Here is a 16,026-nt window from a genome sequence, read left to right as displayed (position 1 = left end):
GTAAACAACAACTTAATTCATTGCTATCGACCGATACAGATTTTTTAGGGCCGATACGATACCGATATTTTTTCATCAGCCTTAGCCGATACGCGATACCGATTTTCTTGAGCCGATATTTAGAGCCGATACTGCTTTTGCTCCCTCAATCATAAAAATTACACTGATAACAAATGTTACAAGTCTCAATTTAAAAAAAGGAACATTTATTGAACTTCAATATAAAAAACTATATTTAACAAATAGTAAAAACAGGTGAGGTAGAACAAGTAAGAACAAGTAGATGAACAATATTTAACAAATAGTAAAAACAGGTGAGGTAGAACAAGTAAAAAAAAAAAGAAAAAAAAAGAATTGGCGAAAAAAATATTGGCGAAAATCAGCCGCGTATCAGCCGATACGCGGCCTTAAAGGTCCCATGACATGAAAATCTCACTTTATGAGGTTTTCTAACATAAATATGAGTTCCCCTAGCCTGCCTATGGTCCCCCAATGGCTAAAACTTGCGTTTGGTGTAAAACGAGCACTAGCTGTTCTGCTCGCCTTTGAAAAAACGGAGGCTCAAGTGCGCCGATTTGGAATGTCTGTATTCATGACGTCATCAGGAATCTCAGCTCCTCCCCTTACTCCGCCCAGAGACGTTGGCCCGCCAATGAGACTCGACCGTGCGAGCGCCACATGTGTGTGTGTGTGTGTGTGAATACACACACTGTAACGCAAGTGTTTCTTGTCGGTTCTTTGACGTGTCTTGTATTTCCACAACGAGACTGTTGTGGGGGTTATCTGAGCCATGGTTGAGAAGGAATTGGGGGAAAGGAACTTTGGCTTTGACTGGCTGAAGTACATGAACTGCGTCATGCCGCCGGTTGCCGCGAGGCACCATCGCCCGGCAGCGGGCAGCCGGCAGCAGGCAGCGCGCGGTTCAGTTGACTTCAGGTTGATGTGAAAGTGGAAGAACCAGAGACGTCGCAGAACCGTTTGTGATTCATTATATCGTCTGGAGGCGCACACAGCTTTTGGCCGTGATAATATGTATTAAATGATATAGATTTCTATGTATTATATGATATTATTTAGATATAGAGCTCCAGGACTGTAACGCAAGTGTTGTACACTTCCTTGTTATTTGGATAACCGTTCTGTCGGACTCTCGTCTCTGGTATTTCTACAATGAGACTCGTATTGGGGGTTATCTCAGCCAAGGTTGAGAATGAATTGGGGGGAAGGAACTTTGGCTTTGACTCCCTCAAGAACATGAACCACGACATGGAGGAGAAAGGGATTGTTGGCGGCGAATGTCTCCAGTTTGAGGCCCGCTGAGGGACCACCGCCGGAGGCGGAGGTGCCTAAGCGCTGCCCGGCAACGATCCCTTTCTCCTCCTTGTCGCGGTTCAGTCTACTTCACATTGATGAGGACGTTGAAGAACCAGGAACGTCGGAGAACCCAACGCGGTCGTTTGAGATTCAAAATATCGGCTCACACAGCTTTTGGCCGTTATAATATATATTATATGATATAGATATCTATGTAGGCTATATGATAATATTTAGATATAGAGCTCCAGGACTCCCGTGTGTTCTAGAATATTTACAGAACACGGCTAAAGGCTGTGTGCGCCTCGCCATTGCGATACATCCACTGTAAACAGAGCGCATGGTACCGTGGCTGCAAGCTGCTCAGGGCCACACCCCCACCCTCCTCCTTGACCTGCCTCGCTCCTCCTCATTTGCATTATAGCTACAGACACCAAAACAGCGCATTTGGGGATGAAGCTCAATGTGCGACTGGCTCGGAGTGGCTGCAACTCTGCACCACGGCTGAATTTCGGGGACGTCTTTGAATACTGTGTTAGTGGCCCACTAATACCTATATTAAAGCATCCATAAAATAGCATGTCATGGGACCTTTAAGTAAAATCAAGATCTACCATGACCATTAAACACGACCTATCTCCGCTTACACGCCCCAATGAAAACTGGTCCTTTGATTTCAGAAAAAAGGCCACAGCCCTACACTCCTTCACACCCCTTTTTGTCTTAAATGCTCTCACTCTCCCTCTCCCTCTCCCACACCCACCTGCCCTTGGCGTGGTGGTCCATGTCGTCGGCCCCCAGGGTGGGCTGCAGCGTGGCGTTGAGCTCCTGCTGCTCTACGTGCTGCAGCTGGAAGGCCTTCAGGGGGTTCATGGTCCAGTCGAACAGCGGGTCGTACAGCAGCACCTGGGGAGCGGCGGGGGGGGGGGGGGGCAGTAGGAGGGGTCAGGGGGAGGACGGGGTGGACGGACAACGGGGGGGTGGACCTGGCATCAAGGGAGTAGAAAGCTATTCTGACTGTTGTACAGGGACCTATTGGACGTCCTACCTCGACAATGGTGCGAACCGCCTCTTGGGAGGTCCTCATCACCTCCATGGTCTTCTCACAGCATCTGTTCGTTGACAACCAAATACATTTATTATGGTATGAGATACTGAGGTCATCAGGAGCTTCTTGCAATTATTGACCCGAACAAGCAATCGGTGTGACACGGTCAGCCCAAATGTTTGCGAAGCTTTGAAGATCAGCTTTGAGCAACTGATCTGGACTAAATCCATTCCTCCTACCCTTTCAGGAAGACATGTGTCACGGTCTGTCGGTTTCCTCGTCTTGTTTTGGTGTGCTTCCTGTTTTACTTTGGTATCTCCGTCTTGTTTCTCCCCATGTCCGGTCGAGTTTCCCTCCTGTGTGATTACTGCTCCCTCCCCCAATGTGTTTCAGCTGTTCCTCGTTGCGTGCCCTGTGTGTGTTTGGTATTTAAGCCCTTGTCTTTCCTTTGTTCCTTGTCGGATCATTTTAGTCCGTGGTGAGTTGTGTCCTGTGTGTTACCCGTGTTCCCGGTGTTCCCTGTGTTACCCGCGTTCCTTGCCTTTTGCGTTAATAAATTATCCTTTACCTGAACTGTCTGCGATTGGTTCCTGCCTGCCTGCCTGCCTCCCGCTAACCGTGACACATGTACGTCATGCTGTTTTGATGAACGACACAATTTCAGTTTGTAGATGGCTCATGAGAGGGGTCTCAGTTTGGGTCTCACCTCCTGAACACCCCCTCCACTCCGGTGATGCCCATGCCATCCACCATGTCCCGGGTCAGCCGGAAGGGAACCGTCTCCGGGGTGGGCAGGATCTTGCCCTGCTCAAAGGCCACGCCTTCAAAGAGGCGGACAGCACAGAAACACAATGACTGAGACAGGCCTGGTCCGGACAGTTATTCCTAAGGCGGTTTCCAGTAGAAAAGCGCATACACTATTTATTATACTGAATCTAAATGTAGCGGTTTCTTACCCAAGTCAATATGGATGAGCTCTGCAGTCTGCTCGTCGATCAGAATGTTCTGGATGTGCCGGTCACCCAGGCCTACGATGTAACCCACTGAGGAGAAAAACACAAGACTGCAGGAATTAGCTCCTATTCAACTACATCATTCATACAAGTACAGTCTATTTCGGACACTAAAGAAGCCTGCGCATCATTAGCTTTTACAATATAGCCATCATATTGTGTGGCCATACCTTGGTATAAATAATTATAAAGTAGAATTAAATCAAGGTTGGGTGAGGAATATTCATACAAATAAAAATATCTATTTTCTGAAAGAAGTTAATATACATCTTTTTCATCCTGTTGTGTGAGTCATGACCGTACATGAGTCAGTGACTGGCACACAGCTGTAGTAAAGTGATGTTATTAACCCCCCCCCCCCCCCCCCGTAACGGGTGCGTACCGATGGAGGAGGTGGCCACGCTGCGGGTGTAGGCCAGCCTCTTCTCCATCCACACGGCTGGGTCCAGGAAGCGTTCCATGCAGAAGTGGCGGAAGACGGGCCGGAAGTGTCTGCACACCTCGCTGTAGGCCGTCAGCTGCCCCTCCAGGCCATGCTTTTGGGCCTCCTACACGGGAGGGCAGCACAGGGTTTGGAGGTGTTTAGTCTCCAACTAAAAGACTCAAAGCTTAGACAAGGCAATTTAGACTTAGACAAGTGATTAGAAAACACTTGTGAAATTATGTTAGCAGAGCTGAAAACTGTTGAATATAAGTGAGTTTTCAAGGAAAACATGAAATTGTCTGGGGGACCCCAATCTTTAGATCGGTAGTGTACATTTTTTGATGGTCTTGAAATATTTTTGACACTTTTTTTTCCAACTTATTTTGGTCTATTTCTAAACAACTTGACATCTCCTTTCCCGTAATTGACGTTTGCCATCTCCCACATAGTGCGACTGTTCAGAATGAGTAATACAGTGTAATACAGTGAATAAGCCCAGTATAACACTCTGACAGGCGTCAGGGTCAGACTCCTAGCGGAAACATCCTGGACGTTGGCCGTCCCCCTGTAGACCTCTGCGGGCCTGATACAGACCCCAGCAGCAGCGTGAGAGTGAGAGGAGCTCAGCGCTCACCATCATCTTCTTCCGGCAGGCCAGGTTGGTCCAGTCCCGGGGCCTGAAGCGCCCGTGGGCCCCCCTCTGGGGGTCCACCAGGAACTCCCCGATGGGCACCGTGCCCGAGCACCACTCCAGCACACCACTCCTCTGGGAGAAGGGGACCACCTGGGAGAGGGAAGGCCGGGCATAACTCAAGAGTCAGTCCACCGCTTGTCCATCATGACCGAGAACATACCCCTAGGGGAGTTGAAAGTGGGATCATTGAGGGATCATTGAAAGTGGGATCAATGATGGATCATTGAAAGTGGGATCATTGAGGGATCATTGAAAGTGGGATCATTGAGGGATCACTAAAAGTGGGAAAAGGGGGAAAAATATATGAAAGAAGAGGTGAAAGAAGGAGAACACAGGAGTTGGTGTTTTCTGTATTTTCTTGATAATCATTCTGTCTGCGTTGATATTGATTCTAGAGCAACACTGAAAGCAGGACACTGTGTTTAAAAATAAACAAAGAGAAAGCGGATGAAGCTACTAATTTTTAAGGCATTTTTTGGTCATGATGAAAGTGTATCAGAAAAGGCTAGAAAGCGGCTAGAGCGACAGCCAGAGAGCGCCTCTGTTGCGGCGCCACCTTGTATCTGCGGATGTGGAGCTTCCTGCGCCGCGTCTCGGCGTTGCGCTGCAGCAGCGTGGAGCACATGGAGAACACCTGCTGCATCACCGCGTCCTGGCGCAGGTCGTCCTGGCCCTGAGGGCAAAGGTCATCGTTAGGACACCCCGGTACATACTCAACATTTCCTGTGGATTCCCAGAATTAACCAATATTTGCATCCTGAGATGCTTCCTATTTTGTTTTATTTTTAACGAATAATTTGTAAAGAAAATCTTTTTCATATTGTATTATTCGATTTTATTAAGACTTGTTTTATAAATGTCTTTAATTAAAAAAACACATGGGTTTACTGATTGGGCCACAGATCTTCCCTGAAATGGTCCCACTCATTTCGAAGTAGTGTTGTTAGCCTGGAATTTTCCGTAGGAATGCTTTGTTTTAACAACAAAAGCACACAATGAATACATGTGTAACTAACCTCTTATCCCTCACAGTGACAAGAACACAAACAGGGTTAATTATTACCGCAAAGCAAAGCAATCAAAGAAGTGAAGTCTGAGCTATTATGGTCGGCACAGTTGACGAGCTAATAACACACTCAAACACCTTTAAATACACATCAAACCCATACTTCACTTAGGTATGAAGTACGCACACAAGCGTAGGATAAACACACAAGTCACGCGGGTTTGCATTCTTTCTCTTTCACTCGCTCTCTCTTTCATCTCTCACTCTGGCACACGCCAGAACCAGGCACCAAACCTGGGGGGCCCTCCCTCCCCAAACAGATCCAAAAATCCACCTCTCCCCTCTCTTTTGAAGCCTCACTAAAAACACTTCTCTTAACATCCAACTCTCCTCACATTCATGTTCCTCTTTTTCCCCATTTGTAGGCTTTCAGATGTTCCTATGTGACTTTCTAATGATGTTCTGCTGATTGTTTTTGCTACTGTATTTTGCGCCTTGTGGATAATGTCTTTGAGTACTTAGAAAAGTGCAATAAATAGAAAACGATTATTATTATTAATACAAGGACACACACACACACACACACACACACACACACACACACACACACACACACACACACACACACACACACACACACACACACACACACACACACACACACACACACACACACACACACACACACACCTTGACCAGCTGTCGGTGGCTCCTGCCGTCCGAGCCCACACAGTCGATGATCTTGGGCAGGTTGACTCCCCCGACAAGGCGGTACTGGGGCTTGAAGGAGCGTATGGTGACCACGTTGTCATAGCAACCCGACGGATCTACCTATAGGCATCACATATCACATCTAAAGCACACAATCCATGTCGAATTGCAGTCAAGAATAATGACTCAAAAGTAAATGCTTACGCACCCTAATCTCCACAGTGGGAATGGTGACCTCTTCCAGGTCTTGTATTTTCATGATGGGCTGATCCGCAGGAATGGGAAGAGGCTCTGTGAAGGAACACGCCAGAGACACACCACACCGAATGATCGCACTGCCCCCGTTATTCAGACGCCCTACCAGAAGTATGGATATGAACCTGACCTCGCAGACTTGGTAACAAACAAAAGGAAGCAAAACTTGCTGAATAAATAATATTAGCATAACCTCTAGACAGAACACACATAATATACAGACACACTGAGCTGGCTTTCTTGCGTGGAGTACACAGAAAAATAAAGAGCACGCACACACGCACACACACGCACACACACACACACACAGGCTTGATGAACTCACTCTTCTCCTGCTTGTGTCTGCTGGCGTCCATGTAGGCCAGGGTGATGTACGCATCACACAGGTACTCCATACCCTTCAGCATTGCGCCCCTCTTCTTCCTCACCACGCTGATGATCTTCCGGGCCACCTCTGACCGTTCCTGCAGGCGCGGCACACATGACCATCAACCAGGGATCCCAGGCCAGGACATCCCATGTAGTACAGAATATTCCCGCGTATTAGTAGTAGGGGACTTTTATCACCTTTTTACTTTGCTTGTTAAAGGGAAAAGGTACTAACATGGACTACTACATGTTGTATAAATATTTGGTTTATTCGACCTTCCTTTATTCAACGTTTCATATTTTTTAAGAGACACCTGAGTGCACTTTGCACCAACACTAGACAAGACAAACACTAGACAAGACGATACAGGCACATGATCTGAACATATACAATGACACACAATACAATGATCTGAACATATCAAATGTACAGTTGAGTCCACGACTCCACATACGAACAATACAAACATTTCATAGACATTCGATAACTGTTGATTGCTGGGAGAACGGCAGCATACTTCGTCCGGACGGACGGACGGACGGACAGACAGACAGACAGACAGACAGAGGTCCTACCAGGTCCAGTGGTGAGGGCTGCTGCGGCGTGTTCTTGGACAGCCGGGACTTGCTGGTGAAGCTGGCGTCCTTGTTTGCGTTGACCAGAGCCAGGATGATGAACAGTGTGTGGTGGGGGTGCTGAAGGCACGCGCGCAGTATCAGCTGCCAACGCCACACAAACAACAACAACAACAATGGCCATGAAGCACGCCATGTAGGCAGGAGGACCTCAGAACTTACACACTAGCCAATAATACTTAAGGCGATAAGACGATTCAAACAATTTCAACCAACGCCATTATAGGCTTTTATAGTATTCTTATGCATGCAGTAAAAATTTTTATCGAAATTGCTAGAACATTTGCTGCTATATATATATGTGCATTGAGCTATCAGTTTTGGTTGTTAGGTAGCGGAAATTATAAATAGCTTAATTACAATTTTGATTGGACTTGAATTGCATGAGGACGCTCGTTAAGTAAATATCATGAAAACTCCTCTACTTGGGATAATGATCCCTATTTCAGCACATTTCAATGATCAGATGCCCTCCATTAAAGGGCAGCCTTACGTCATTGAGGACGTCATGGAAGCCCACGTCCTCGGCGCTGTCGGTGGACATCTTGGTGCCCATGCGGGCCGCCAGCTGGTACATTAGGGGCAGGAACTTATGGGAGGGAATCCTCTTCACACCGACCTGCCACACACACTTTCAGCTCACACCACATGAAGAACCGACAAGAAGGCCTGCATGCTTGTGTGTGAATAAGTTAGACTTTGTAAATTGATATACATTGTAAGAAGTATAAATAGAAAATGTGAATTAACGAGTGAGTGTGCAACCCTGCACGCCTTTATTTATCAAGCGTGTGTAAAATGTTATTTTATTTAAAACGCTGTGTGTGTTTTGATGTTTGTCTTGGTGTGTGTGTCTTTGTGCATGTGTCTTTGCGTGTATCTTTGTGTGTGTGTGTCTTTGCGCGTGTGTGTGTGTGTGTGTGTGTGTGTGTGTGTGTGTGCATGCTTCTTTGCGCGTGTGTGTATGTGTCTTTGTGTGTGTGCAAGTGTGTGTCTTTGCACGTGTGTGTGTGTGTGTCATTGCGCGTGTGTTTGTCTTTGCATGTGCGCATATGTGCGTGTCTTTGCGTGCGTGCGCGACTGCGCGTGCATGCGTGCGTGCGTGCGAGCCCCGCCCACCTTCATCATGGCGTTGACCTCCCTGAGGTCGGCGTTCTCCAGCCACAGCGAGGCCAGGCGGAACACCCAGTCGTCGTGCTGCTCCCCCTCCGCCAGGCAGTGGACGTAGTTGTCCACCGCCTTGCACAGAAAGCGGCGCCGGTCCTCCTGCAGGTTGGACAGCGCCAGCTCATCCATCTTTAGCTCCTTCTCTAGTTTCACAGTGTACCTGGAGGGGGAGGGAGGGGGAGGGAGGGAGAGGGAGAGGGAGGGAGGGAGAGGGAGGGGGACGGATGGGGAGGGAGGGAGAGGGAGGGAGAGGGAGGGAGGGAGGGGGAGGGACGGAGGGGGAGGGAGGGAGAGGGAGGGAGAGGGAGGGGGACGGAGGGGGAGGGAGGGAGAGGGACGGAGGGGGAGGGAGGGAGAGGGAGGGAGAGGGAGGGAGACGGAGAGGGGGAGGGAGGGAGGGGGACGGAGAGGGGGAGGGAGGGAGAGGGGGAGGGAGGGAGAGGGAGGGAGGGGGACGGAGGGGGAGGGAGGGAGAGGGACGGAGGGGGACGGATGGGGAGGGAGGGGGAGGGAGAGCATAGTGGAGTAAGCTTACAAAATAAGCTTACAAAATGGCCTCCTGCTTCCTACAGTCTGCATCCTGGTCACATGAATAGATTGATTAAGTGGGTAAGTTTGAAGAAACAAAGGTGACGTGATATGTCTGTGATTACACTCGTTAAAGATCTTGTTACAGGGCCAGCTCAATACGTTTTGTTAGAGGTTTTTGAGTTGGAGAGATAACGCAACACTTTCCAACACAATGTTGAAGTATCCCGTCGCACTATATTTCATTGCATTGTTGTTGTGGCTGCTGTCTGAATATGTGTCCCTGGCTGCCAACCAACTTCACTGTTAAGGGATAATAAATAACATCATCAATAAATGATAACCAAAATAAAGAGGTCTTGTGTTGGTTGATTGAGGCCTTGCAGCATATGCAGTTATACTACCAGGTGTGAGTGTGAATAGCCATTACAAGTTGTTACAAATTCTGTCCTTTCCTGTGCCTTAGTGACATCACAAGTGGGAGTGTCCACCTAGATGTATAATGGATAGAGAAGCAACATTTTCTACTCGTAATGGCTAATCACACTCACACACGTGGTGGTATAATAGGGGCCCTTTAAACATTGCTTAACACTATAGAAAGCACTGGTATGCGCTTGTGTCGGCAGACCTCTGTTGTGCTTGCAGTAAAAAAAAACGCGTGTCTCCTGTGAGTGCAGACCTGTTACTGTCGACGTTGTGCTCCTTCATCAGGTCCACCTCCGCCTTGGCCTTCTCCAGCAGCACCTGCTTGTTCTCAAACGCAGAGGAGCGCATGTATTTTTCGATGGTCTGGTACTGGAAGTCGGAGAAGCGTGCCAGGGACAGGAAGGCCTTGGTCCGCTGGCTCTGTAGGCGGGGGTCCTGCTCGCCCGAGTTAGCCTGCAGCACCTCTACTGCCTGGGAGGGGAACGGATGTGTGAGAAGATATAGAGTCGAGTAACCCTGGATCCCAAATAAAACTAGTCATCATGTAGAATCACCTGCTCACAGAGGGTTGAATTTAGTATGTATTACTTCACTGTCGTCCCACAATAAGGCATGCTTAAGGACAGCTTTGAATACAGAGTAAATATTGTTATGACAGTGATAACGTAATAATGCATGTGGTAAATGACCACCAGCTAGGGGAGCAGGGTAGTGGAGTGGTTAAGCTGTTAAGACTCCCAGCGAAAGGTACTTGGTTCAATCCCCTCATCCCAGAACATCCGCAGCCAAACATGGGGGCATTCTTGAGCAGGATGTATAGCCCCACCCCGAAGAACGAAGCAGCAATGGAAAACAATAATGGTTTTCCTATTAGTATTCAGTTGGTTGCAACCTAACTGCTAGATGCCACTAAATCCTAGACACTGGCCCAATGGCCTGACTAAAGTTCTTGAATGAATCTTTGATAACATTTCTACAGTTATCACCAATCTCACTTCTCTGTCTGGAGTATTGGATATTTGCAGAACCTCGTGTGTCACAGGAGCATGCAACTCTCCCTCTACAGCAGACAGGCAGGCTCTTTACCCTCTCCAGGTATTTCTCCAGGATGACTCCAGGACTCTCCAGGCAGCTCTCCGCCAGCCAGTTACCACACAGCCTCATGCTCTCAGTGTAGACAGGAACCAATGCTGGGTTCATATCCACCTGGAGCGAGCACACACACACACAGACACACACACACACACACACACACCCACACCCACACCCACACCCACACACATCAATTACTTGCAAGAAGGTACTTGTATTATTATTTGGTATACTTAATAGCATGGTACACAACATAATGCTTTTAGAAAAAAGTAGAATGTTCATCTGAGAGATTGTCCTTTTCGTACATATTGCAATATACAAGTGATATTATGTGTGTGTGTGTGTGTGTGTGTGTGTGTGTGTGTGTGTGTGTGTGTGTGTGTGTGTGTATGGAAGAGTGAGTGAGTGAGTGAGTGTGTATGGTGTATGCATATGAGTGTGTGTCTCTCTGACCTGCCCCTCTAACGTGTTGATCATCTCCTTGAGGAGGCCCAGGGCGGGACCCTGTTCGCCTTTGGCCCAGAACACCTGGGCTTCCTCCAGTTGCCACGACGACGAGGCGGCGGCCGTTCGGGCCGCTCCGCTTGCGAGCTGCTTCATCTGGTACACGGCGCGCTCCGCCAGCTGGACAGAGCCGGTGGGGCACATAAAGGGCAGAGAGGTTTGCAATTAAAATGGATGTTATTTACCGCTTGCTTGCATTTTGAACTACACAGTGCAATGACAATAACATTGACATTTTTACAGAGCTTTGCTTTTTTCTTTTTTCTTAACCTTTCCCAGCCCTAAGATCACATTGACAGTTCATTGCATTAACATTTTGAGCTCCATTATTTTTATTATTTACAGATCATGTGCGATTGTGGATTTAGAAGTTCATCACAAAGAAATTGACAGAAAAATCAGATCGTGACATAACTTGTACATTATATTCTATAGTGTTATCCTAACTAGCTATAACTCTTACCTACATCAACATGCTGTCTTTAGCACGCAACATTCAGGTAGATCATATAGCAGACACTTTAAACGCTACTTTAATGACCCTCATTACAATTGGAACAAGACTACCCACAGACTCTAAGTTATAAGTAGCATTCAAATTCAAAGAGGACACTGTACCTGTGTGTTCCCGGCGTTGCGCGCCAGCTGGCAGAGCTCCATGAGGTGGTTGGTGAGCACCGAGCTGAGGAACAAGGTGCTGTCGGGGTCTCCCGCCCGGGCCAGCAGGGTCTGCATGGTCGCGGATCGCAGGGCCAGGATGGGCTCCACCAGGGGGAAGTCGCTGTCGGCCAGCAGCTGGGAGTGCTGCCCCCACTGCCTGCACACCTCGGCCAGGGTGGTGTCCGAGAGGGGTCTGGGTGGAACCACAACGCAGTCACTGTCGTCATTCTGAATGTGCTTGAACGCTCCTACTCCCTAGGTGTCCAAGCCCCCCAACAATGATACTGTTGAGAGGGGGCGACTTGCCCCCCGACTCATGTAGTCTGGTGGGAACTGAGACTGAAGCCGGCAACAACGGTGGGAACAGCCACTGCGAAGAAACCAGCGGCCCGTACTTCGTATCCAATGATTCATATCAGTGTTTTACAAATCTTGTTTATGTCTTATATGTGGACCGAAGGGAGAGTAACTAACCCTACACGAGATTGATAGGGGGAGTATGCATGTTATCTTTAGCAAAAAGACATGGGCATTAAAAGGAAGATCTGTATTTGTGCAGAATCTAAATTTTATTTGTAACATAAAAAAATTATAAAATGTTAACGTTAAGATGAATGCCAATGCCAATGTATTGGATACTCATTATTATCAGTGATATCTTGAAGTTGTCCCCCGCTTATTATTTATTATTGTCTCATCAGCGCCCTCACCTGGAGAAGAGCTGCCTCACACTCTGGAGCTCCCCCAGGCTCTGGAGGTTCCTCACAGCAGGGTAGAGGGAGGAGACGGCCTCCAGGCTGCCCCGGCACAGCTCCTCCACCTCCGCACCCCTGTTCTCACACACACGCACACGCACACACGCACACGCACACACGCACACGCACACACACACACACACACACACACACACATAAAGAGGAGACATAGAACCAGAGGAAAACAAACATTTAGTCACAATGTGTAACTTTATATTCAATGTATTCAAAAATGTTATATTTCATCAACTTGTCTCCCTACCTTGCATACTTCAGGGTTCGGTCAAACATTGAGAACTCTTTATCGTTCAGAGCCAGCAGGGCCCCGAACACCGACTCGTTGAAGCCAGGGCTGGCTTTCTCACTCCTGAAAACAACAACACATTTATAACAGCCATAGAAAGCAATATACAGCCAGCGCTTAATCCACGTTGTAAAGTCTTGGCACTTAATGTACGCACTTATTGTCTGTAGTATTTAGTTATAGTACTTAGTTATGTAGAATCTTATCCTAGCCATCTTTGTTGTATATGGGGAAGGGGTTAACCTAGCAATTGTTAGTAAGCTGGGTAGCCCCGCCCATTCTGCCAGCGATTTGAGTTCGCCCAGCACAAGGGTCTGGAGAAGAGCAATACATTTCTTTCTGCTTCCGATACGTTTTTGAGGGAGCCAATCACCATGCTGGCTTTTCCCCTTGGCGCTCTATTTGCTGTTTTAACACAACGATGACAGGGAGACGACGGCAAGCAGCCAATCGCGTACAGAGTCAGTTAGGCCCGTTGATCACACCTCTTGTGCTGAAGAAAATGACAGCAGCTTCCCCAGACCAACGTGCAAATCTACGATTGAGCTTGGTCCGGCAATAGCCAGACTAAATTGTTAGTGCTTTGCACTTGGTTCTATGAACATCCTTACTGTACCGACAGCGATATTTATTTTCACATTCTTATGACAAATGTACTTACTGTAAGTCTCTTTGGATAAAAACATCTGCTAAATGCCCTAAATGTAAATATAGACGTTACACAGACAGACAAACATGTTGTTCCATTCCTCATCGGGTCCCAGACCCCAGAGACAACACACAAACCAGGACATGCTCCTGACCTCTCTGGCAGGTCACAGTCCCACTGGGTGTTCCTCCAGGCGGCCTGGAAGCGGAGCTCCCTCAGCTCGGACCCCCACTCCACCCCCTCACTGTCCAGCCCCCGAAGGTAGGTGGCCAGGATGCCGCTCAGACCAAAGTTCTGCAGGGCCTGCTCACCACGGCCGAGAGGGACATCAGACACATGTTACCGACTGCATCGTGTTTCTACCATTCATTGGGGAAGCAGATCTAACACTGTAAATATGGAATCGATATATCAATAATGACGCAGAGCTGATAGGAAGTGAAATTATCTGTGCCTGAAATTATCAAATACATTGGAAGACACCATAGAGAATTGCCTTTCTTGACAACAATAAAAGGAGCGGAACTCGCACACCATGTGGCCGATGCAACAATACGTTTTTATTGCATAAAAGTGTAAAGTACTACCCAAAGTGCATGCAAACGTTTTCAGTCCCATTCAGACCATCCTCAGTGCAAACATACAAAGGTAAAAGACTTCCTTATATAGACTACGCCTAGTTGGTGGCCGACATGTCAACCAAAAGGTCAGGTAGGTTGACGTGTTGACTAGCCATTATAAAAAGGCACCGCTCACCTACTTTCACTTTTCTTGACAACACACATGGCCGAGCTCAAGCCTGAATCCAGGCACCACGCCTGAACTCTATCAGGCCTGATGACGGATATAATGAAGAAAGATTTAAGCAACCCCCTCTCCCGACGTACCTCTACAATCCCCACTTGTCGGGTGACCTCTGGCAGGCTGGAGTGGAGGTCGTAGGAGCTCAGGGCCTTCCCCCACATGGCCTCGTGTTCATAGGTTCGAATCCTGCAAACAACAGAGAAGGAGGTGATTTGGTTTCACTGGACACTGGGCACCGATGCCTGAAACGAAAAAAGATAGATGGAGAAGAGCAGGCCGCTGTGAGGGAGGTGGTCCGGGGTTGAACTGCGGTGTCTGTGATTGGTCACCTGGTGAGAGGGCTGCTCATCTTCTCCCCTCCGCAGCCATACAGACTGTCAGGCTCCCCAATGCAGCGATACACCTCCATCAGCAGCTCCTGCACACGCACACAAACCGCCAACAGGAAGCCAGGCGGTCGGGACGCAGTAAAGCAAAAGAAAATCATGTTGAACACAGTTCAATAGTTGGAGAACATTTGAGGCATTGAAACAACCTGAACATGGAATGCACCATTTAGATACCTTTTATAACAATGTGACATGGGATACGTGTATATGGTAAGAGAAAAAAATACATATATCTGACAACACATTCCCATCTAGGGACATCGAATGACCAACCTGTAGGCTGATGCCGTTGTCCTCCATGCTCTTCTGCGTCAGGCTGGAGATGGTGAAGGTCTGGCTGTTCTCCTCAAAGTTGATCCTGCGAGACGCTCTCGACCGGTCCCTGAAGACAACACACAGACCCAGGTATAAAAGCACAAGGATATCCACAGAACCCCACCCTCGTTCACAACACAACACGGGCGGTGACACGCGATGTGCGAGCGGACCGACCTGCGGCTCTCCTCTGTGCTGGCCTTGATCTTGTCCACGTAGATCTCGCTGTACAGCAGGGCCGTGAAGTGGGCCGAGCAGGCCTGGGCGGCCCGGGCCACCTCCAGGAAGTTGAGCTCCAGCCAGGAGTTGGTGTCGCCCACCGCACTGCTGGATCTGACGGCCCCGGAACGCACGTTGTTACATAACGGTTGTGAAGTATGTATTGTAACAATATGTAGCAAAATATGATATATACTGGACTATACTCTATGCTGCACCACGCACAGGACATGCATCAGTGCATTTTGCAGTACAATCGAAAAACAGACATTATTGCAATAGAATACAATACCTTATTACAGAAACTACAATAAATTATTTAATTAAGTCATAAATAAAATACATAAGTTCACTACAAACAAAAACAGACACGCAAAATTCTAAAGTAGTCAATATAAAATTACAATTACTTCCCGGTAATAGCATTAGTTCTGTGTAAGACTGATAATAGAGTCCCACCCGTCCGTGTCTACTGGTCTCTGCTGGTGTCTGAGGTAGTCCACCACTGACAGCATGGTCCTCAGAGAGGCTTTATCCAGAGACCCCTGGATCACCATGTCTGAGTCTCCTGGCAGATCAACGGTAACACAGTTTGATTAGAATAAACAAAAGCAGTATAATCCACTTCATTAGGCACAAGGCTCCAGAAGAACAGGGCAAAATGCTAAAAGTTGAGTTTAGGTCGACAGTTTGCAATTCTTGCACTCTTGTTTATTGAAGGGAACGTTTTAGAGATAC

General features: G+C 47.8%; 1 protein-coding gene and 1 long non-coding RNA gene across 5 annotated transcripts in view; one reads left to right on the top strand and one right to left on the bottom strand.

The window, feature by feature from the left end:
• Nucleotides 1–16,026, bottom strand: part of atm (ATM serine/threonine kinase) — a 36,902-nt gene that overhangs the window by 2,102 nt on the left and 18,774 nt on the right. For 3 of the 4 annotated variants that reach the window (XM_060074898.1, XM_060074899.1, XM_060074897.1), the window contains exons 38-62: nucleotides 15,748–15,856; nucleotides 15,247–15,402; nucleotides 15,028–15,136; nucleotides 14,695–14,783; nucleotides 14,449–14,551; nucleotides 13,716–13,864; nucleotides 12,871–12,975; nucleotides 12,564–12,683; nucleotides 11,812–12,046; nucleotides 11,143–11,313; nucleotides 10,681–10,800; nucleotides 9,848–10,065; nucleotides 8,590–8,797; nucleotides 7,964–8,089; nucleotides 7,411–7,554; nucleotides 6,791–6,929; nucleotides 6,419–6,501; nucleotides 6,190–6,330; nucleotides 5,050–5,166; nucleotides 4,434–4,583; nucleotides 3,758–3,923; nucleotides 3,319–3,405; nucleotides 3,069–3,183; nucleotides 2,363–2,426; nucleotides 2,078–2,220 (exon numbers count right to left, since the gene is read on the bottom strand). In XM_060074898.1, the coding sequence (XP_059930881.1) occupies nucleotides 2,078–2,220; nucleotides 2,363–2,426; nucleotides 3,069–3,183; nucleotides 3,319–3,405; nucleotides 3,758–3,923; nucleotides 4,434–4,583; nucleotides 5,050–5,166; nucleotides 6,190–6,330; nucleotides 6,419–6,501; nucleotides 6,791–6,929; nucleotides 7,411–7,554; nucleotides 7,964–8,089; nucleotides 8,590–8,797; nucleotides 9,848–10,065; nucleotides 10,681–10,800; nucleotides 11,143–11,313; nucleotides 11,812–12,046; nucleotides 12,564–12,683; nucleotides 12,871–12,975; nucleotides 13,716–13,864; nucleotides 14,449–14,551; nucleotides 14,695–14,783; nucleotides 15,028–15,136; nucleotides 15,247–15,402; nucleotides 15,748–15,856 (3,367 nt within the window). Of the gene's footprint in view, nucleotides 1–2,077; nucleotides 2,221–2,362; nucleotides 2,427–3,068; nucleotides 3,184–3,318; nucleotides 3,406–3,757; nucleotides 3,924–4,433; nucleotides 4,584–5,049; nucleotides 5,167–6,189; nucleotides 6,331–6,418; nucleotides 6,502–6,790; nucleotides 6,930–7,410; nucleotides 7,555–7,963; nucleotides 8,090–8,589; nucleotides 8,798–9,847; nucleotides 10,066–10,680; nucleotides 10,801–11,142; nucleotides 11,314–11,811; nucleotides 12,047–12,563; nucleotides 12,684–12,870; nucleotides 12,976–13,715; nucleotides 13,865–14,448; nucleotides 14,552–14,694; nucleotides 14,784–15,027; nucleotides 15,137–15,246; nucleotides 15,403–15,747; nucleotides 15,857–16,026 lie in introns of those variants that run through there. The other variant, XR_009529635.1, reaches the window with a different exon arrangement.
• Nucleotides 58–351, top strand: LOC132474308 (uncharacterized). Its single transcript, XR_009529638.1, has 2 exons — nucleotides 58–260; nucleotides 320–351. It is a non-coding gene; the product is annotated as an uncharacterized LOC132474308 (long non-coding RNA).

The sequence above is a fragment of the Gadus macrocephalus genome, chromosome 16, assembly GCF_031168955.1.
Source record: "Gadus macrocephalus chromosome 16, ASM3116895v1".
Lineage (NCBI taxonomy): Eukaryota > Metazoa > Chordata > Actinopteri > Gadiformes > Gadidae > Gadus > Gadus macrocephalus.
The sequence above is the reverse complement of the archived record's forward strand: the minus strand, read 5'-3'. Positions and strand labels throughout refer to the sequence as shown.